The 24,009-nt window shown below is 41.1% G+C and overlaps 1 protein-coding gene across 2 annotated transcripts in view; it reads left to right on the top strand.

The window, feature by feature from the left end:
* Nucleotides 1-10,810: 10,810 nt before the first annotated feature.
* arhgap29a (Rho GTPase activating protein 29a) overlaps nucleotides 10,811-24,009 on the top strand; it is an 80,993-nt gene continuing 67,794 nt past the window's right edge. Inside the window, exons 1-2 of one of the 2 annotated variants that reach the window (XM_029698140.1) lie at nucleotides 10,811-11,059; nucleotides 14,460-14,967. In XM_029698140.1, the coding sequence (XP_029554000.1) occupies nucleotides 14,472-14,967 (496 nt within the window). In that variant the 5' untranslated portion in view covers nucleotides 10,811-11,059; nucleotides 14,460-14,471. The remainder of the gene's footprint in view (nucleotides 11,060-14,459; nucleotides 14,968-24,009) is intronic. The other variant, XM_029698131.1, reaches the window with a different exon arrangement.

Below are 24,009 nucleotides of genomic sequence, written 5' to 3'. Positions count from 1 at the left end.
TAGAAACACATAACGGGTCTAACACTCATCTCGCGCCAAACTGCGCATGTGCAGGTCTTCAACTCAAAGGCACTCGTTCGATATAAATCTGTTTTGACAAAAATGAAAACGTGTCAGTTTGTCACTTTCACTAGGTTATAGTAATAACATGTTCAACTACTTAGAGATGCACTATGCAGAAATCTCTACACTATTTCCTGGTTTCTAAATTTCTAATAGTTTGCCTATTTCAGTTTATGTGACAAAACAAACAAGTAATCAAAATGAAATCAAATCAAATGTATTTATATAGCCCTTCGTACATCAGCTAATATCACAAAGTGCTGCACAGAAACCCAGCCTAAAACCCCAAACAGCAAGCAATGCATGTGAAAGAAGCACGGTGGCTAGGAAAAACTCCCTAGGAAAAACTCCCTAGAAAGGCCAAAAACCCAGGAAGAAACCTAGAGAGGAACCAGGCTATGAGGGGTGGCCAGTCCTCTTCTGGCTGTGCCGGGTGGATATTATAACAGAACATGGTCAAGATGTTAAAATGTTCATAAATGACCATCATGGTCAAATAATAATAATCATAGTAGTTGTCGAGGGTGCAACAAGCACGTCCGGTGAACAGGTCAGGGTTCCGTAGCCGCAGGCAGAACAGTTGAAACTGGAGCAGCAGCACGGCCAGGTGGACTGGGGACAGCAAGGAGTCATCATGCCAGGTAGTCCTGAGGCATGGTCCTAGGGCTCAGGTCCTCCGAGAGAAAGAAAGAAAGAGAGAAAGAGAGAATTAGAGAGAGCATATTTAAATTCACACAGGACAATGGATAAGACAAGAGAAATACTCCAGATGTAACAGACTGACCCTAGCCCCGACACATAAACTACTGCAACATAAATACTGGAGGCTGAGACAGGAGGGATCAGAAGACACTGTGGCCCCATCCGATGATACCCCCGGACAGGGCCAAACAGGCAGGATATAACCCCACCCACTTTGCCAAAGCCCAGCCCCCACACCACTAGAGGGATGTCTCCAACCACCAACTTACCGTCCTAAGACAAGGCCGAGTATAGCCCACAAAGATCTCCGCCACGGCACAACCCAAGGGGGGGGGGGGGGCGCCAACCCAGACAGGAAGACCACGTCAGTGACTCAACCCACTCAAGTGACGCACCCCTCCCATGGACGGCATGGAAGAACACCAGTAAGCCAGTGACTCAGCCCCTGTAATAGGGTTAGAGGCAGAGAATCCCGGTGGAGAGAGGGGAACCGGCAAGGCAGAGACAGCAAGGGCGGTTTGTTGCTCCAGCCTTTCCGTTCACCTTCACACTCCTGGGCCAGACTATACTTAATCATAGGACCTACTGAAGAGATACGTCTTCAGTAAAGACTTAAAGGTTGAGACTGAGTCTGCGTCTCTCACATGGGTAGGCAGACCATTCCATAAAATGGAGCTCTATAGGAGAAAGCCCTACCTCCAGCCGTTTGCTTAGAAATTCTAGGGACAATTAGGAGGCCTGCGTCTTGTGACCGTAGCGTACGTGTAGGTATGTACGGCAGGACCAAATCGGAAAGATAGGTAGGAGCAAGCCCATGTAATGCTTTGTAGGTTAGCAGTAAAACCTTGAAATCAGCCCTTGCCTTAACAGGAAGCCAGTGTAGGGAGGCTAGCACTGGAGTAATATGATCAAATTTTTTGGTTCTAGTCAGGATTCTAGCAGCCGTATTTAGCACTAACTGAAGTTTGTTTAGTGCTTTATCCGGGTAGCCGGAAAGTAGAGCATTGCAGTAGTCCAGCCTAGAAGTAACAAAAGCATGGATTAATTTTTCTGCATCATTTTTGGACAGAAAGTTTCTGATTTTTGCAATGTTACGTAGATGGAAAAAAGCTGTCCTTAAAACAGTCTTGATATGTTCTTCAAAAGAGAGATCAGGGTCCAGAGTAACGCCAAGGTCCTTCACAGTTTTATTTGAGACAACTGTACAACCATCCAGATTAATTGTCAGATTCAACAGAAGATCGCTTTGTTTCTTGGGACCTAGAACAAGCATCTCTGTTTTGTCCGAGTTTAAAAGTAGAAAGTTTGCAGCCATCCACTTCTTTATGTCTGAAACACAGGCTTCTAGCGAGGGCAATTTTGGGGCTTCACCATGTTTCATTGAAATGTACAGCTGTGTGTCGTCCGCATAGCAGTGAAATTTAACATTATGTTTTCGAATGACATCCCCAAGAGGTAAAATATATAGTGAAAACAATAGTGGTCCTAAAACGGAACCTTGAGGAACACCGAAATTTACAATTGATTTGTCAGAGGACAAACCATTCACAGAGACAAACTGATATCTTTCAGACAGATAAGATCTAAACCAGGCCAGAACTTGTCCATGTAGACCAATTTGGGTTTCCAATCTCTCCAAAAGAATGTGGTGATCGATGGTATCAAAAGCAGCACTAAGATCTAGGAGCACGAGGACAGATGCACGTCATTAAAAGGTCATTTACCACCTTCACAAGTGCAGTCTCAGTGCTATGATGGGGTCTAAAACCAGACTGAAGCCTTTCGTATACATTGTTTGTCTTCAGGAAGGCAATGAGTTGCGCAACAGCTTTTTCAAATTGTTTTGAGAGGAATGGAAGATTCGATATAGGCAGATAGTTTTTTATAATTTCTGGGTCAAGATTTGGCTTTTTCAAGAGAGGCTTTATTACTGCCACTTTTAGTGAGCTTGGTACACATCCGGTGGATAGAGAGCCGTTTATTATGTTCAACATAGGAGGGCCAAGCACAGGAAGCAGCTCTTTCAGTAGTTTAGTTGGAATAGGGTCCAGTATGCAGCTTGAGGGTTTAGAGGCCATGATTATTTTCATCATTGTGTCAGGAGATATAGTACTAAAACACTTTAGTATCTCCCTTGATCCTAGGTCCTGGCAGAGTTGTGCAGACTCAGGACAATGGAGCTTTGGAGGAATACGCAGATTTAAAGAGGAGTCCGTAATTTGCTTTCTAGTGATCATGATCTTTTCCTCAAAGAAGTTCATAAATGTATTACTGCTGAAGTGAAGTATAGTGTAGATAATCATTGTACCATCTAAATCGCTGTGAAATATTGTTTCCATAACCAAAAATGTTGTATTTTCAGCTGTTTGAAGCAGGTGTATAAAACTGAAAGCAAAAGATGCAAAAACAAAACTTAAAAACAGGAAGTATAGAAATGCACACATAGAAAAGCACACATAGAACAGACATACTGCTTCTTAGACTTGCTTTCAATGCGAATCACAGATCTATAACTCACATTTCTATGTGAATTTTGTCAGTTCACCCAAAAAGTTACATATTGCAGCTTTAAGACATATGCTAGAATCTAGGTTATGCCTTTAGATTTCGAGAAAATTAACAACTATGGAAGGCATTTTCACTTCTCTCATTGACTTGCTACAACCTAGCCTATGAATGAAAGTTTACAAAGTAATTTAAGAAATAAAGGTGACAGACATTGACACATTCAATACTGCTTTACACACTCATTCCGTTTGCTTCCGTTAAAGAAATGTTTATCAACAGAATTGGCAGAATGAATTCACCCCTGATCACATGCAAACACAGTTCACTTTCATAGCAGCCACATACAAACAGCAGGATTTCATGCGAAAAAAACCTTTTCAAGCCAAACCTTATCATAGTCGCTAACCGCTAAACACAGCCTACATTGTTGTCACCATATTAGCTAATGTCATTGTCAACATAGCTTCAAGAACTAACGTGTTAGTAAACCCGGCACAATCATGTAGTAGTGTAGTCTCCAAGCAGTTTAGGGCAGGCCCTGGTGGCAATAAATTAATAAAACCAAAAGCTTACCTTGACTTGGAAGAGTTTCAGTGTTGGATAGCCATTGCCAGCTAGCTAACATAGCATCCCTCTCTGTTTGAGTAAGCTAAACTAGCTAGCTGCATTCACTAGCTAAGTAAGTGAAAGTGAAAACAATACGAAATATGGCTACAGTAGCTCTCTCAAAACTGTTCAACTATTGTCTTTCTCTCTCTTTAAGTCAACTAGGTACCACATTTTATGACCTGCAGTGCTAGCTAGCTGTAGCTTATGCTTTCAGTACTAGATTCATTATCTGATCCTTTGATTGGGTGGACAACATGTCAGTTCATGCTGCAAGAGCTCTGATAGGTTGGAGGACATCCTCCAGAAGTTGCATAATTACTGTGCAAGTCTATGGAAAGGGGTGAGAACCACAAGCCTTCTAGGTTTTCTATTGAAGTCAATTTACCCAGAGGAGGATGGAAACTAGCTGTCTTCCTGCTATACCATGGTGCTACCCTACAGAGTGCTGTGAGGCTACTGTAGACCTTCACTGCAAAACTGTGTTTTAATAAATTATTTGTTGACGTGAAAATATTTAGTTTAGTTTTATCTAAAAAGGATAACTTTTTTAATGTTTCACAATTTTTATGAAATTCACTGAGGAGGATGGTCCTCCCCTTCCTCCTCTGAGGAGTGACCACTGGTATACGCCTACACCATTCTGTTGTTGGGGGTAGGCCCACAACCTGTTCTGAATATTGGGGGGGCGGCATGTCCCCCCATCCCCCCTGGCCAAGAGAGGCTAGAGCAGAGAGAGGCGGGGGAGAGAGTGGAGAGAGGAGAGTGGTGGGGGAGAGAGAAGAGAGAGGCGGGGGAGAGAGTGGAGAGAAGAGAGAGGTGGGGGAGAGAATGGAGAGTGGAGAGAAGAGAGAGGTGGGGGAGAGAGTAGAGAAGAGAGAGGCAGGGGAGAGAGTAGAGAGAAGAGAGAGGCGAGGGAGAGAGTGGAGAGAAGAGAGAGGTGGGGGAGAGAGTGCAGAGAAGAGAGAGGCGAGGGAGAGAGTGGAGAGAAGAGAGAGGTGGGGGAGAGAGTGCAGAGAAGAGAGTGGCGGGGGAGAGAGTGGAGAGAAGAGAGAGGTGGGGGACAGAGTGCAGAGAAGAGAGTGGCGGGGGAGAGAGTGCAGAGAAGAGAGAGGTGGGGGACAGAGTGCAGAGAAGAGAGTGGCGGGGGAGAGAGTGGAGAGAGAAGAGAGGCGGGGGACAGAGTGCAGAGAAGAGAGTGGCGGGGGAGAGAGTGGAGAGAGAAGAGAGGCGGGGGACAGAGTGCAGAGAAGAGAGTGGCGGGGGAGAGAGTGGAGAGAGAAGAGAGGCGGGGGACAGAGTGCAGAGAAGAGAGTGGTTGGGGAGAGAGTGGAGAGAGAAGAGAGGCGGGGGAAGGGTCGCAAGTGACAGGTGCACTCATGCAGCAGCAGGTGGAGGCGGAGGCACAGAGAGGGAGCAGTCCAGCAGAACTCAGCCAGGCGGCCACATACACACAAACAGGGAAGTCGCAAAATCAACCCAAAGTTGCTGTGGCACCCTTACAGTGACACTGTATACTCTTTTACCAATAAAAGTTGCTGGAGGGCTTTGAAAACTTTAGAAATCTGTTGGCAAAACTAGTTTTAGGGCGGACTTCACCGGAAATGGTGCATTGCTGCCCACTACTGGATGCGGGAAATAAAAAAGAGAGGCAAAAAACTAAAACTTTGAATCCACTCAAACATCCGAAAACAAAACACAAAACAAAAACAAAAACTTCAAAATACACTCAGAGCAGTTTACATTTTTTCAAACAAACATTGCAGAGCTGGCTACAATTTCAATTTCATCCCCCTGAAAAGATAGAACAAATATTACAACAAATATTATGGCTGAACTGAAATGTGCTGGTTGATAAAATACCTGTATTTATGGGAAAGATGTTTGAAAAGGGCATTTTGTTCTTAAATTATATTGTAAATTTGAATGGTAGAGTTATTTCCTTCATGGAGTTATCAGAATTGTACGGAAAGGTCTGCTCAATCCAAGAGTACAACCAATTGATTACAGCATTGCCCCAAAAATGGAGGAGGCGGGTGGCAGCGGGAGGAGGTATGGAACTGGTCTGCTGCCCAATATAAAGGATCAAAACTGGCAGAGGAATAAAAATAGCATAAATAGGAAAGTATACCAGTTTCATTTCAGGACCAGGATGTTGACCATTCCATGGTACAGGGTGTATGAGTTGATATATAAAACAACGCAAGATTCAAGACTTTGTGCTTTTCAGCTAAAATTATTATGTAGAATTCTTGCCACCAACAAAATGTTGAATATTTGGGGCATAAAATCATCGAAGCTGCAGGTTTTGTTGTGAGGATATAGAATCAATATACAATTTATTTTGGTATTTCCCTCAGGTAGACTGTTTCTGGTCTCAGGTTCAGGAATGGCTGAAAATGCATTGCATTGATCTAAAATTGACCCTAGAAATAGTACTGTTAGGAGATCTGGAGAGACCGGGTCAGTAAATTACTAATATACTAATACTCTTAGTAAAAGTATTTATATTCAACTCACAATCTCTGGATTCTATTCAATTAGATAGATTGAAATTGTACGTTAAACATCACAGCATCACAGCATAGTTGAAAGATATTAGTTGCGTGGCCAACAGAGATAGATGGGATGGGCTGAGGGAAGCTGAGGGTTGGTATGTGGAATTGGAGACAAGTGGGAGTGGAGTTGCTGTGCTGGGGATAGAATGATGGTGGACTGTAGTGAAGCCGCTCAATAACTACATAGAATGATGGTCAAAGATTTAAAAAAATTAAAAAGTCAAAATAAAACATAATAAAAGTACATTTGAATGACACTAAGTGGCAGTGTTTTTACAACTAATGCCGGTTTGCCTGAGGCTGATGCCGTGCAGGTGTTTGTACACATACATATACACACACTCTCATTCAAATAAACACATACAAGAACACACACATACATGTAATAGTGCCAGACATGCACACAAACATATACAGTTGGCATTGCTGTTATGATTTTAGTTGTCCTTGATGTCCTTTGTTTTAAATTTATTATAAAAAAATGTTTTTTGCATTGTTGTTTGCTGTTTTCTTCTGTCTTTTCCTTTTTTCTCTTTAGTTGATTCTCTTGGTTGTTGGTGCATTGGGGGGTCCTTGGGTGGTGGGGAATGGAATTAATTGTATTTTTTATTTTATTTTCTTCCTGGGAGGGGTCTCGAATGGTTGAGGGACAGCTATTGGGGAACTGTGGGGGGAGCTTGGAGGGTTCAGGTTCACGCTTTTTGGCCTGGTGGTTGATCGGTCAATATGCTCTTGAGCAGGGTATTGACCCTGGATGCTTCTGTGTGTCGCTCGGAACGGGAATCTGTTGCATGACTGGTATGATGTAGTTATTGAGCGGCTTCACTACAAGTATATTGTATGTTTCGAATATTCAATAAATAATAAATATAGATATATTTTTTAAATCCACTCAGAGCTCTACTCAGATCCAGTGACCTGAGAGGATGCTGCTGCAGTCAGTCCACCATGCAGCTCCTCACCCATTACATCCTTCATTCTCAAGAAGCGTTCAGCTGCAGATACAATGACATTGATCTTTCTTGAGTTCTTATCCACTCCTGCAGTGCAGTTTCTCACCATAGCAATAAATGCCCCAAAATCTACTTTCTTCAAGACAAAGGTACCTGGGTCCTGCACCTTGCGAATGGCACTCACAGCACTGGAATGTGGTGTCTCCACGGCAACAGAAGCACTAGAATATTCTTTAACTTTTCTCGCTGCCTTGGCATAGGAGACAGACACACTGAACAGCTCTTATTCTAGCTATCTCTGCCTCTTTCACCCTTATAGGACATTCAGGGAACTCATGTCCATGCTTCCCACCACAATTGCAACATTCAACGTCATCATCCCATCTTGACATGTGTAGGGAGAGACTCATAAAACAGTAACATGTTCTCGCTATCCTCTTTCCATTGAACATACGCGTCAATCGTCGAGTCCCAACTACTCCAGGAATTTTCATCTTCTCAACCCCGACTTCCACAGAGACTCCATAAATCACGCCCTTAATTGGTGCCCTTGATTCTGGTGAGGCGCAACATGCACTCCTTCTGTTCTGCCAAGAAGAAATTACACTTCTGGTCACCCTCCCAGATTCCACAGTACCCAACACTTTCTTCACCATGTTGGCAACATCAAGCGGATCTCCCAGGTACATCTTCATATCCTCGAACTGCACTCCTACTACTTTAACTGTGAAGTAGTTGCACCTTGAGCAGTAGGCTTACTTGACTGCATTTTAACTGTGATTTTAGCTCCCTTTATCTGTCCTTTAGCGACTGTAGCCCATCCAGTATTCTCATCACCTTCATTCTCACTCTCATCTTTGCCTAGCGCCATCAGATTCAAACTCAGTATCTACTTCCGCCATTCTCCCTCGTAAGCATCGACTAGCATGATGGGTAGTGGCTATACTGTAGATCCAAGAAGAGGCGAAGCGAGAGGGTTTACTTCTGTCCAAAATCTGTCCACGAAAAGAAAGAATTTTGGTATGGAGGTCAGTGAGAGTGTAACATTTGGTTAACAAAAATTGTAATTGCTTATTTGCTACGTGAGGCTTATTTGATCGAATAACATTTTAATAATGGTTAGGTAGGCACTAATGCGCTGATATAAGTGGACACTTTACTATTTTTGACAACTTTTACTTTTACTTCACTACATTCCTAAAGAAAATAATGTACTTTTTACTCCATACATTTTCTCTGATATCCAAAGGTACTTGTTACATTTTGAATGCTTAGCAGGACAGGAAAATGGTCAAATTTACCCACTTATCAAGAGAACATCCTGGTCATCCCTACTGCCTCTGATCTGATGGACTTACTAAACACACATGCTTCTTTTGAAAATTATGTCTGAGTGTAGCTAAAAAAAATGTAAAAAAAGAAAATGGTGCCGTTTAGTTTGCTTATTAAGGAATTTGAAATTATTGATACTTTTACTTGTAATTTTAATCTTAAGTATATTTTAACAATTACATTTACTTTTGATACTTAAGTATATTTAAAACCAAATATATTTTTACTTTTACTCAAGTAGTATTTTACTGTGTGACTTTCACTTTTACCCGAGTCATTTTCTATTAAGGCATTTTTACTTTTACTCAAGTATGACAATTGGGTACTTTTTCCACCACTGGTTGTTCACTTGCGTATCTACCCTTTTATTGGCTAAAATGGTCCAACCTGGTGTACCTCCTCTCGCCTGCCTTCCATCTTTGAGGACATGTATTTCCATTGTTAGAGCGGTCACTTGATAATATAGTAAATCATCTTTGGTAGTGGGGAGGGAACAAATGAGAGCAGTGTGTCATAGCTGACGAGTGAGAGCATAGGTCTGTGGGGTAGAGGGGATAGTTCAAATAACTGACCTATTAGAAACAGATCAGAATATCCAGCTCGGCCCTATTCTGTAGCCTGTTCTAAGTCCCATGGATAGTTACACGACCTGAGGATGTTCCAAAGAACAAGATTCTTCTATAGAAATAGGTCCTGCGTCTCGCTAAATAGTAGAAAGCAAATTATTCAGTCAACATTCCTATCGGTCCTAGACTATGGCGACATCATCGAAATGAATACAGATGCCACTTCATTAAAGCCGTTAGATGCAGTTTATCATAGCGCACTGCGCTTTATTACGGGAGACTATTTAGTACTCATCACTGCATTCTCTACCAGACAGTTGGTTGGCCCTCTTTAATGTCATGTAGGTTGATACATTGCTATGTTTTCATTTATAAAGCCATTTTACAAAAAGTCCCACTGTACCTAACATCATTACTAAACTGTAGACATACGAGTTACCACACCCGGTCTCAGGGATGGCTAACTCTGGACATTTCTTTGGTCTCTACTGATTTAGGTAAATCAGCTTTTAGTTTTCTTGCACCTTATTTGTGGAACAATCTTCAAAATGTTCTGATGTCTGTAGGGCAATTCAGAAAGCTGACGGAGGACCTTATTACTGATGAATGGGTTTATGTTATGACCATGTTTTTCTTTCTGCTTGCATTTTGTATTTATATTTTGATTTGTGTATTTTCTGTAATTTATGTAATTCAGGGCTCGTCTGTAAAAGAGACATTGGTCTCAGTATGACTCCCTGATAAAATAAAGGTAAAATAAAAATATATTATCCAGTCAACGATATGTACAGTAGACTAACTTTAAACTGTAATAAACAGTATTAACATATTACCCATGTGTGTGATCTTGTATATACCTTTAAATATGGAAGATGTCTAACAGTAGGAATATCATGTTTCAAAACGCTGACAACATAAACAAACAGCAAACATTTGCAGTCTGAGTTTGGCACCAACATCAGGGGATAGGAATAGAGTGGATCCAAATTCGAATATCGTATGAATCTTGTTATTTTGACTATATGAGTGCAGTGCGGTAGCACACTTCTACCACTGGGTGGATTAAAGGGCTATGGAATTGATTGGGTCAAAAAAACTCTACCAATCTTTTAACTGTTTCTTCTGCTCACAAGGTGGCATTCCCAGACTCTGAGTAGGTAGAAATACCGACAAGGCCAAGACCATACTCTTATACATATTGTAGCCTAGTCTTCTTCAATTCTTCTTTTAGCTGATAGGGATGGACATTAAATGTAGCCAATTAATACAACCATTTTACTGTAGCCCTGCAGCATTTAACGGAATAATGCACATAACCATACAGGCCTATTACAGTGTATAGGCTACACATGTTCGTTTTTATTGGGGGAAATTAAACAATGCATCTATCTCCCTCCAAGCCTATTGTTCAGTTTGAGTGAGACGATACCAATGTTGACATAGACCCGAAAGATTCCAGGTTGAGTACAGGACGCATCATAAATATTGGACACCTGTTGCTACGGGCAGGGGACCCAAACCTCTTCTTTACGAGACGCCCAGAACGACCAGTCCCAAGTTAGCCTACCTACTGTGTCACGTGAGAAGAGGAGGAGGAAATCCGTGCCTGAGAGTGAGCTGAGCGGCGGCGATCCCAAATTACAATTCCCGAAACCATTCTAGAGGGTCATTCACAGATGTTTAGGAAAGAAAGACATAACCTATAGCTGGATTCTGTAATCTACGACAGCGGGGATTTTTGAAGGTGCAATGTTTCAGGACTGCACAGCAGGTGAGTGGGTTGCTGCATTTGATGAAAGACTTCTATGTGGCGGCTATCATTTTGTTGATTGAGTGAACCATTGCATCCATATAGGCACCTAGAGACGTGAAGAACATTATTACTTCTATACGGAGAAAACGTTGTTATTTTGGTTAGATATTGAGCAAAATACAAAAGAACAAAACAGAATAAAATGCGTGTAATCTCAGCAATGGGATGACTTTTGGCCAGTGCTGGGGAGTAGTGAACTACAATGCAACTAGTAATTTAACTACATTTTGATGTAGCTTCGTGGTAGTTTAACTAAATTCTAATCTTGGTAGTGTTTTCAGTAAGTTAACGTTCATTGTTTGTTTGTGTGCCATGTAACAGTGTAGCTAACTGCTGGAACTACATAGTACTTTTCTTTAGCAAAAAGAACAGAAAATATGGTTTAAGTGGACAATAATGTCCTTTCTTTTTCGGCATCAGACCTGGATGTAGGCCTATGAACTACTTTTTCAAAGTAACTTTTGTTACGTAAACTATATTTAGTTTAGCTTAACTTCTTCCAGTGTGAAGTAATTGGCAGTTTGGTCAACTATATTTTCAGAGTAGCATCCACAATATTGCTTTTGGCTACAAGGTACAGAAACTTCAGAATTTCTTAGCTAGGTCAGATAATTTGTATGAAAGATACAGGGGTACGAGAAAGTGTGTAAAATGTTGAGAAAAGTGTGTATAATACACACAAACGTGTTCATAATACTGCAATAACACATGCAAATTCAATACAATACTCCCTTAACTATAATGTATCAATTTAATGAACTATTATTCAATATTTAAGCTGTTATTTATTTAGAAGCAAACTGTATAGTCCTAATGTTGTCATTTACCAGGTATTACAGTGTTTGAAAGAAAAGTGTGATATCAACGTTTTCAAAATAAATGTAATCCTGCATATTTAATGATAATTATTCTAACTTTATTAGATTGTCTAGTTTGCATGTGTTAATATGAACAAAACACTTTTACTTAGTTATATGATAATCTATATGCTGTTTTTTTTTCTTGATAAATAACATACTGATTTGGGAAAAAGTAAAGTCTAATAATAATGGCTCCCAATGTTTAGACTAAACTAAATCTAAACTAAGTCTAGGTCGATTTAGGTTAATCCAGTAGGGTAGGCACCGGGGTCTTTCTATCCAGCATGTGGTGGTCACAGTGGGATATGGAGATGACCAGTAAATGGTCCCTAATGGGATTCCTACTACAAGCTGTGCCCCCATACCTTCCGGTTGGTTTAGTCTTTAACTCCAGAGAGTGATTCAGTCATTTGCAGATTCTTTACAAATGATGTATACTGTAGGCTAATCATTGAAAAACTGATTTATGAAACTGAATAGAAATGTTCTATTTAAATCCAATATAGTCATGTCTGGTGGTTATGTGCATGTTTGTGTGCGTGTGTGTTCTCTCTGGTCTCCTGTAAAGTTAATGTTTGGCAAAGAAGGGTGTGCGGAGCCCCAATAAGCCACCGCCACGGTAGTGAGATGTAATGTTGAGATGATGATAGGGAGTGCTGCTAGCAAGGCCCGCATTCAGTTGTCTTCCCTTTTTTCTCCACCCAAATATTAGAGGGCCACTCTAGCACTCATTATGCCTCCGAACCCCAGTCAGACTCAGTCAGACAGACAAGGCCTCTGAAAGAGCCTGGTTGCCTTGTTACCGAGCACATTCTGTCAAAATATACTGAATAAAAATACAAACGCAACATGCAACAATTTAAAAGATTTTGCAGAGGTACAGTTCATATAAGGAAATCATTCAACTGAAATAAATACATTAGGCCCTAATCTATGGATTTCACATGACTGGGAATACAGATGAGCATCTGTTGGTCACAGACCCCTTAAACAAAAGGTAGGGGCGTGGATCAGAAAACCAGTCAGTATCTGGTGTGACCATAATTTGCCTCATGCAGCGCCACACATCTCTGTCACATAGAGTTGATCAGGCTGTTGATTGTGGCCTGTGGAATGTTGTCCCACTACTCTTCAATGGCTGTGCAAAGTTGCTGGATATTGGCGGAAACTGGAATACACTGTGGTACACTTCGATCCAGAGCATCCCAAACAGGCTCAATGGGTGACATGTCTGGTGAGTATGCAGGCCATGGAAGAACTCGGACATGTTCAGCTTCCAGGAATTGTGTACAGTTCCTTGCGACATTGGGCTGTGCATTATCATGCTGAAAGTTGTTGGTGGCAGATGAATGGCATGACAATGGGCCTCAGGATCTCGTCACGGTATCTCTGTGCATTCGAATTACCAGTGATAAAATGCAATTGTGTTTGTTGTCTGTAGCTTATGGCTGCCCATACCATAACCCCACCTCCACCATGGGGCACTCTGTTCACAACGTTGACATCAGCAAACCGCTCGCCCACACAATGCCATAGACCTACGTGGTCTGAGGTTGTGAGGCAGGTTTGAGGTACTGCCAAAATCTCTAAAATTACATTGGAAGCGGCTTATGGTAGAGAAATGAACATTAAATTATCTGGCAACAGCTCTGGTGTACATTCCTGCAGTCAGCATGACAATTGCAGGCAACCTCAAAACTTGAGACGTCTGTGGCATTGTGTTGTGTGACAAAACTGCACATTTTAGTGTGTCCTTTTATTGTCACAAGCACAAGGTGCACCTGTGTAATGATCATGCTGTTTAATCAGCTTCTTGATATACCACACCTGTCAGGTGGATGGATTATCTTGGCAAAAGAGAAATGCTCACAAAAAGGGAAGTAAACAAGTTGGTGCACAACATTTTAGAGAGATAAGCCTTTTGTGCTTATGGAACATTTCTGTGATCTTTCATTTCAGCTCATGAAACATGGGACCAACACTTTACATGTTGCCTTTATATTTTTTGTTCAGTGTAGATCCAGTACTATTGCCCCTTTTAGTGTTACATCAGTGGACTCTTCAGTTTTAGAAATGCAACATTGACACATCTCTGAAAGACATGTCTCTATTTCTTTTATAAGGTTTGTTTTATCTGTTTTGTGAGTTAAGTCTTTTACTCTGACAATGGCTGTTGGTTAGTTGTTAGAGAATTCAGCAGATGATGTTTAGCTGCAGGTAGAACCCTTTTGTGTTCAGCATAGAACCCTCCGTGGAAAGGGTTCTACATGGAACCCAAAATGTTTCTACTTGGAATCAAAAGGGTTCAACATGGAAGCAAAAGGGTTCTTCAAACTGTTCTCCTATGGCGACAGCCAAATACGTTTTTTTTAGGTTCTAGATAGCACTTTTGTTTTCTAAGAGTGTAGATATTGGATGCTATTCATGAATCATGATCCTTCCTCTTCTTTTAGCTGGCGGTCATGTCTTTCTAAACACATATCTCTCTCCCTGCACAGGATCATCCATCCATGGTCTGGAACAGTGTGGGATCTGAACAATACAGAGCAGAGAGCCAGGCAGGACTACAGGTGCAAGGCCAGGGGGCTACCAGGGCTACCAGGCCTGGACAGGAGTGCATGCTGGCTGCGGTTGGGATGTTGAGGCAGAGCAGTGGTGGAGGCAGCAGTAGCGGTGGTAGTGGTGGTGGAGGTGGTACCAGCAGAGGGAACAAACGATTGCTGGGCATCTCACGCACCTCCAACTCCTACTTCTTCCCCTTGTCCCCTGGCACGGGCATGGGCACTAGTACGGGCACCACGGCGAGTACCGGATCAGGGACTTGGGGGACGGGGGGCAGAGGAGCCAAGAGCAGCTCCCTGAGCTCCGTCAGCTCTGGATTGGACAGTGTGGATGCTCCTGCCCCTGTAGGCACCACCGATCCAGACTACATCATGCAGCTGGTCAACGACGTGCGCAAGTTTGCCGACGTCTTACTTCACCTCAAGGAAGCTTTTCACTCCAAAGGTGAGTTCAGAGTTCAGAGTTTGGACTAGAGAAGCAAAAGGGTCATTGGGATGATAGTGAATGGTTACAATGCTTGCCTGGATGTGGATGTATCACCTGGTGTATCATGGGAAATGTAGTGTAATGGAACTCCCGGTTTAGCTTAGGTGTCAGTCAAAGGCAGTGTACACAATTTGCCCCAGTCCACCTGTTTCTGTTCTGTCCTGGCCTGTCCTTGGCTGTGCGGTCACTGACTCTTTTTTATCTCTCTCTCGCTCTCTGTCTCTCTGACTCTCCCTCCCTCTCTCTTTCTCTCTCTCTCTCTCTCTCTCTCTCTCCCTCTCTCTCTTTCTCTCTCTTAAAGGCCTCATTTTAGTCTTAATCCTTATCCTAACCCGTATTTTAAACCTAACCGTAACCTTAGCAAGCAGTTGCTTATCAACAGATAGTTTGTTGATAGTATGACCATCTGTAGAGCATCTACAGATGGACTATCCGGACTATCCAAATAAAATGTGGCCAAAACTTTTAAATCTGCTGCTTTTGTCACTCACTAACATGATTTAATGTGACCTTTACGTAGAAGAATGTGATCCATTTCCTTATAAACCCTGTAAAACAACACATTTCACTGCACCTATCCGGTGTTTGTGATAATAACACATCTTACATTTATTTTATATACAGTGCCCTCTGTAAATATTGGGATACTCCGAAAGTTTGGATTTGAAATAAAACTATGATGTTAAAGTGTAGATTGCCACCTTTAATTTGAGGGTATTTTCAACCATATCGGGTGAACCGTTTAGAAATTACAGCACTTTTTGTACATAGTCCCCTTATTTTAGGGGAGCAAATGTATTTGAACAAATTCACTAATATATGTATTAAAGTAGTAAAAAGTTAAGTATTTGGTCCTATATTTATAGCACTCAATGACTGCATCAAGCTTGCGACTCTACACATTTATTGGATGCATTTGCTCTTTGTTCTGGTTGTGTTTCAGATTTTTCAGATTGTGCCAAATAGAAATGAATGGTAAATAATGTATTGTGTCATTTTGGAGTCACTTTTATTGTAAATAACAATAGAATATGTTTCTAAACATTCCTACATTAATGTGGATGCTACCATGATTACAGATCGTCCTGAATGAAACGTGAATAATGATGAGTGAGAAAGTTACAGACGCACAAATATCATAGCCCCAAGACATGCTAACCTCTCACCATTACAATAACAGGGGAAGTTAGCATTTTCAAATCAAATCAAACTGTATTTGTCACATGCACAGAATACAACAGGTGGACATTTACAATACCTTAACATGAAATGCTTACTTACAAGCCCTTAAGTTGTAGGTTAAGGGAGGTATGATATTTGTGCGTCTGTAACTTTCTCACTCATCATAATTCACAATTAATTCAGCATTATCTGTAGTAAGGGTAGCATCCACATTCATGTAGAATATTTATTTACAATAAAAGTGACTCCAAAATGACACAATACATTATTTACCATTCATTTCCATTGGGCACAATATAATCTGAAACACAACCAAAACAACCAGCAAATGCACCCAACAAATTTGTAGTCACCAGCTTGATGTAGTCATTGCGTGCTGTGAATATGGGACCAAATACTTCACCTTGAACTACTTTAATACACATAAGTGAATTTGTCCCAATACTTTTGGTCCCCTAAAATATGGGAACTATGTTCAAAAAGTGATGTAATTTCTAAACGGTCACTCGATACGGATGAAAATACCCTCAAATTAAAGCTGACAGTCTGCACTTTACCTCATCGTTATTCTTTGATATCTATACATTTGAAATATAGAGCCAAAGAAGAAAAAATGCTTCACTGTCCCAATAATAACAGAGGGCAGTGTCTATCTTGTTATCTAGATGTTGTTTGCATTGTTAAAATTGTTGAAGCTAGTAACATAGGCGAAAATATCGTTATGCTGTCATTTGTTCGTGTTGGACATACTGTATATTGCAAAAGGTAGTCATTCAAAGCAGAACCTCTCAGATGAGGAATTCCTTCTGTGGCCAGCTCAGTGGGAGAGAGACAGAGAGGTAGAGGGGAGTATTTTAGCTTTTCTACTCCACATATTTTAGAAGGGTGGGAGTAGGGGGAAGGTGGGGTAGGACAGACTTGGACGTGGAATGAAGAAAAAACTTTTTTCCCTCTGAGTCTGTCTTATATTTATCCTATACATTCTATACAGTCTTCCTTGTAGGTCCTTTAAAATGTATTACTTCCAGTTTAGATTAAAAACCTGAAGTATAAGATAATGAAAATGAGCACCAGGGCTTCAGAGGGCCCATTTTCACACCAGCTTCCATCCAGAGTGTAATATACTCCAGTAATGAATGGTCTTTCCTCCTCCTCAACCCATCAGTAATCTGAAGTGGTGCATTTCTAATCCATTGGGAAAATGCTTTTAAAATGGAAGAGTAAATGCAGATTAAAAAGGGGTTGATTGCTCTTGCCTGTGTGATTATTGCATTCCTGTGCTGCCGGTGCTGTTGGGTCGGGCCCTTGGCTTGGACCAGACCCAGGTTCGCTAATCCCTCTCCTGGGTAATGATTGTCTGTGAGGGGGGTTGGATGGATGTGATGGTACCCCTCTCCTCCCTCCCAGTAGAGTAGTGCCATGTCGTCCAGGCCTCTGAGGAATCTCAGCCTTTGTCTGGAGAGGAGAGAGAGGTCAGGCAGAGTGCTTGACCTGGCTGGATCAGACAGGGTTTTGGAGAGTCAGAACTTGTGACTGGTGTTTTTCAGCTTGAGGAACTTCTGAGTGGAGTGGTCACCGGTTCACTGATCAAAGTAATAAATCAACATGGGGAAGAGGAAATTCTGCTCAGGGTTGTGCTGGTTCATTTAAGCCTAAGGTCAATATATTTCACAAACACTGATTACCACTTTTGACCTCACAAATGACCTATTGAAAATGTATTTTGGTTTTCAGTGTAGGTAATTCACTTATAACTTAATAATAATACACGGAATCAAATTGTATTTGTCACATGCTTCGTAAACAACAGGTGTAGACTAACAGTGAAATGCTTACTTACAAGCTCTTCCCCACAATGCAGAGAGAAACATAGAAAATCATAGAGAATTGATAACACTAGGAATAAATACACAAGAGTAACGATAAGTTAAATTGTCTTTGACAATGTTTAGGGCCTTCCTCTGATACCGCCTGGTAAAATTAGGTGTCCTCTACAAATGGAACTTGTTTTGTCTGTATGAGGTGAACTACCTGGTTTTGTCACTCATTCAAATTAGTCTTAACAACAAATGCTCAGGCAGGCACTCAAGTTTGCATTGCTGTCATAGTACAAATTTGTCCATGCAGCTTGCTTCATTGATTTATTTAACCAAGTCAGTGAGTTCATGGAACCAGTTCAGAATGCCTGTCTGTGCTGCAAAGCCAAACCTAAAACCTACCTAGCACACTAGCTATTGGAAACATTTAAGTCCTATATCTTCTATGCCTTGAAATATCTGAAAGTGAGTTAGCAAACCTTATTTAAACTGCAGTGTTGAATTGAAAGCACCTGAGGCAACGATCATGACCTTGCTCTAATGCTAATAAACTACATTGCACGGTGCTGGCAGCCCAATATACACACCATTATGTAAATGTGGTTAGTGAAACCATAACATGTGACTGTAAGAAAGCATTCCAGTAATCGACCACAGTTAGGCTAAATACAGGAAAGGGCAGATTTGCGAAAGGAGAAAAAGCGCCCTGTAGGAAATTGAATACAGAGCAGTGGAGAGAGAAGCAAGGGCCTGAGACCCATGTTACCTCAAACAAAGATTAACTTTGAGTGAAGAGGAATGATAAACTACCAGGAATGTATGATAGAAAAACAGGTGAAGTTATCTCTGCGAAGTGATGAGGAGGATGCACTCCACAACATGCTAAATTAGGAAAACCTAATTATTATAAAAATGTAATCTAGTTAATCGCAGAATTAGTTGTGATTAATTGCAAATTGAGAATTTTCGAAAATTAAGCTGTAATTTAAGATTTTTTTATACTAAAAGCATTACAAGAATATTTATGCCTTCATTTTGTCCAAAGTAACGGTAAGCAAAATCAGGTAAATTGGTAAACACACTTTCTTTAACCTCAATGTCAACTTGTTTTGAAAGTGTATTATTGTTTTTAGCTGTTTAGATGATGTCATTTGGATGTTTTCAGTGTATTTTGAATGCTTTCAGAGAATGCGATTAATTGGGGTAAAAATAAATATATTGTTCACAAAAATTACAAAAGTTAACTCAACTTAGCTGAGTAAAACTCTGACAGCCCTAATAAAATCATGTAATTTTTGAACCAGATTTAAAATGACAACGTTATGCCTTCGTGTCCAAATCTAGCTCTTGTCGCTTTATGCAAAGTAGGCTATAAAATCAGATCGGTCATTGTTTAATGGCACTTAAACATGTTAATGACTACTTTCTCATCTTCATGCTCACAAACCAACACTTGAGTCACTCTAGTCACTACAGATGGAATTGAGGAAATGAACTTGCATGACATTGATCATATCAAAATGATTAGTGTTTCGGGTCACTGACCATATTCAAAGTGTGATTGTTGGCGGTTGGGAGTGCAGGGCAGGGCTTTAGCAAAGTGTAATAACACACTGCTGATGTGAATCACTGGCTTATGGCGTGATTGGAAGTGATTTAAATCCCCTATCAATTTATGACTGTATTGTCTATACTGTTCTTCACAAAAGCTAGGGATTCTCATTACCCTGACCATTCATGGAGAGAGAGGGAATCCTCCTCTCCCTTTTTCCCTTTCCAGCTTCTTGCCACGCAAAGCATAGCAGACCCAACAGTCAAGCGTAATGTTCAGGTCTGGACTCTTGGACCTTGACAACAGAGCTCTGTATTCACGGTCAGTGATGTGAGTCTGACACCCATTGTCTCAAGCAGTAGCTTCTCCAGACTAGCATGCTTGTAGATAACTGGCAGTTTTGGCTGGATATATACTTTCCCATGTAAGAATAGCAGTGGCCCTGGGACCGATCCCTGGGGAACCCCACAGCCAGCTCCAGTAAGATTTTTTTTTAATGCAGTTTTTCAGTTTTAAAAAAATGTATGTCACCTTAAATGGCGATTATCAGATGGTTGCAGTCATTTCTGATTTAGTTTGGATGGACTGGCGACGGACACTTACTTCACTTTACAAATCTTTGTGAAAGCATTTTTCAGTGGTTTTTTTTGCGGTTTGTTTTAGCATGTTTTGATTGTCCAGGCTTTGAGATGACTTTCATAATGATGTCTTAACAATGTGGATTTTTTTTTAATATCCTGAGAGGTCATGACCTTGTCCAATGGCCACTTGTGAGGAACATGTCAGTAATCGATTGGGATTACTTCTGTGGGGTTCGTCCTAGTCAGTGTCACAACTGTCGTTTGGTGCTCTGACCAGTCTTGGAGGTCAGTGAGTGCAATATATTGTGTAATCATTGGTAAGAATGGACCTTTGTTGCATGTTATTTTCTTTAACCATATTTTGCATGGTTAAGGAGGATGCCTATATGGTTAAAGATATAATCTCCCTGCTAGTGAGCATGATCAAGAAACAGCTATTTATTTTATATATGTAAAATTATGATGTGAGGTGTTAGTTAGACTGTGTGATTCTACATTATGTGTATTCCTCAAACTTGTTATCTGATCTTTCTTCTTGTTCTTCATGTTAATAATGGACTAACTGTTTTCCCCAGTTAGATAGAGGCTCATGCCGTTTAGGTATCTTTTGTGGATGCAGCCTGATATTTCTCGATCTTTTTAAAGACTGTTGTGTGTGTACTGTAGTGAAAGGCACTGTTTTTGTGCTCTGATAGGCTGGACAGGACAGGTGTGTGGTGTTTATCTCATTCTCTCCTGGCTCACTGAGGCAGAATGATGGTTGTTCTGTGTGTCAGCCATTTAAGAATGAAAAACAACACCAACGGAAAATGACTTGATCAAGCTGAAGAGAGCAGGGCGCTATGGGAAATGTATTCCCCCTTACGAAAAAAGGGGCATTAGATGTGCCTTATCATGTATGATCATACAGTGAATCTGTTCTATATGTTGATGAATACCCTGTGTCAGTTTGAGGTTAGCTTGTTCAGTATGTTGTATAACTCATGTCATGTACAGATGATCTTCATTTGACTTAGTGTCACACAGTAGGAAAATATAATTATGCAGCAACAGGAAATGTGAATTGTTGTGGATCATAATTAATGTGCATTTTTTGTAGGAGTTGATACATTTTTCATTAGGGCAAATCTGACATTATTAAGTGGAAATTGCAAACTTTAGAAGCCTTTTTAAATCTTGTATACACTACAAGTAAACATTTTTCTGATTAAATTAAAATACGGCAGGGATCATTTGCTAGATTCAGCCATAGGTCAATTTTTTTCTTAAGTAGATGGTCCGGGGGCCAGAACATAATTACAAATAATTTGTAGACTGCATATTGACCGCAAGAAGCCCAAACAGATATGTTTGACTAAAACATCATCATTTCAAACCTTGCTTAGATTTGTACACATGCACGTGTCTCTCTGTTGTGCGTGGGAATACTTGGGAACACATTTCATACATTTAAATCACTTGGAGCTGATTTCCTGGAGTTTTTACGTCCAACATTTTTTGGAGGGGACAAAATAAAACAACTTGCAGACCAAATTTTGCCCGCGGGCCACCAGTTGGGGAACCCTGAGATATGGCATCTGTATAGATGTACAGTGTTGAGGCTAACAGACCACTATGTCGGTGTGGAGGCTTGGTCCAAGACGTGACCCTCCTGGCGTACTGAGGCAGTGTATGTGTATGTCTGTATGGGTAGGGCCAGGAGTTTTTTTCTGACAACTGGAAGAAACTCCAGGCTCTATGTGAAGCCTCTCCTGTCAGGGGTGTGACCCAGGCTTTCAGCAACACTCTGAGAGGGCAGACAGGACAGTCTGTTAGTCTGGGGTTGGGCTGCTTTCAGACGCCTTGACCACCAGTGTCTATCTGTCTGAGTTTAAACGCTGACCAACTGGCTCTTCAATCAGACACATGTCAGCTACAGGCAAGCTCTGATCTGCACACAGTGGTAGTTGTGGTAGTGTCTTAGAATGTAAAGGGAATTTAGTCTACCTGGTATTATCTTAAGATTCACTCACACTTAGATACAGGTAGGTCTTTTGAACAGAACACATTTTTAATTGATGCAACCCAATTTGCTCTTTTGAACGGCATTATTTTGTGTGCTGAATTTAGCATCTGCCTCATTGTACTCTGAAGTTCATGGTATTTTGTGCAAAACACATGTAAGTTGTATCTCTCTCTCTTCTCATGTCACATACAGTATCTTTCCTATCATTTCTTTTATGTTCACTGTTGATACTCTAAGAATCCTTTGTTCTTTTTTTCCCCCTTTCTTAGCTCCGGCCTCTCAGTCCGCCAGCTACCTTTCCCCGTCTCTCCCCAGTGAAAACTATTGGTGGAGATCCTGAGTGTATTTTTAACTGCTGTATCAATATTGACCTGTACCATGTTGGCCATTGCTATAGGCACAGCTAATCATTTTGATAGGGGTGGGAAAAAAACCCTTCTCTGCCTCTCCGCTGTAGGCTAGTTTTATCCCTCCTCCCATCCCCCCCTCTCTCTCTCTATCTCTCTCTCTCTCTCTCTCTCTCTTTCTCTCTCTCTCTCTCTGCATACCCTGCATTCCAGCAGAACAAATGCTCACTTGTTGCTTTAGTGCCTTAGATCAACAGTTGCTAAATGTGTGGGACACTTTGTTAAAAAAAACAAAAAAACTGAAGTGTAAACTTAAAAAATGAAAATTGTCATTTTTGGGTGATTTTCTTTGTGAAGTCATTTTGTGAAGTGTGTTCTTTGCCAAATGGTAGTGCTTTGAACCGTTGATAACTATAAATGTTTTTTGGCCAATGATGGGGGCTGTTGTGATGAGATGAGGGAGTGGGGGGGTGGGGGGGGGGGGTCAATGGAGGGTGGTGATAACCGAGCCGATGCTGTCACTGGTGTCCATATGGCTGACAGTTGCTTTACTCCCCATTTAAAATGGTTCCTGTCGTCACAAATGAATGGTGGATTTAGAGATGAAACGTTTATTTCCCTTTGTTTTGAGATTTACAATATTCTGGAAACACATCGTGGACCTGTCTCTTTAAAACATTGTGAATTATGGAAAATGTTGAGAAAGAAAATATGAAAATGTATGCACTCACTACTGTAAGTCGCTCTGGATAAGCGCGCCTGCTAAATGACAAAAATGTAAATGTAAAAATGTAAATTCGAACCAGACTTTGTCACACTATAGTTGCATTAGGCCTGTTTGGTCCTGCTGGATGGTTGGCTTGATTGGTCTGTACTTTAGCCAACCAAGCTCTTTCCATGAGTTTAATTTTCTTCTCGTTAATTTTAAATCTCTCTTTGACCTCAAACTGAGAGGTTCCGGGCCAACAGTGAGCTTCCCAATTCAGACGACATAAAAGATAAAAGCACCAAATCAATTATTGCTCTTGTTTCGAGTGCTTTCAAGATTACTGTGAGGTTCTGCTGTTCCATTGAAGTTTAATTTGACCCTCCTTTTCATTTGAGAGGAAAAGTAAATTAATCATTCTTACATTGGACAGGGAATGCCTTTGAGCAATGAGCACATAGGGGTTCTGAGAGTGTATGTGTGTATTTGTGTGCGTGTGCGTGTGTGCGTGTGTGTAAGTGTGTAAGTGTGTGTGTAAGAGGAGACCCTCCACAGACACTCCACACACATTGTGAGGCACAGAGTAGACAGAGTCCATGGAGAGGGATTAAAGACCTCCACTACCCCAAGCTGTACCACAATATGCCTTAGAGATGGGGGTCCCGGTCCCTCTGATCAGCTAAATGTGATTTTCTGCCCCCCGTTGCAGAATGTTTTGAGGGGTAGGCAGTGTAAGGAGCAGTGGGATTTAGAGGTAGAGTTTGGTCATGTATTTGCTATTCAATGGCAAGGTGAAAAGTCCTTTGATTT

This window comes from Salmo trutta, chromosome 2, assembly GCF_901001165.1.
Source record: "Salmo trutta chromosome 2, fSalTru1.1, whole genome shotgun sequence".
In the NCBI taxonomy this organism is placed as follows: domain Eukaryota; kingdom Metazoa; phylum Chordata; class Actinopteri; order Salmoniformes; family Salmonidae; genus Salmo; species Salmo trutta.
This window is presented reverse-complemented; position numbering and strand designations above follow the sequence as displayed.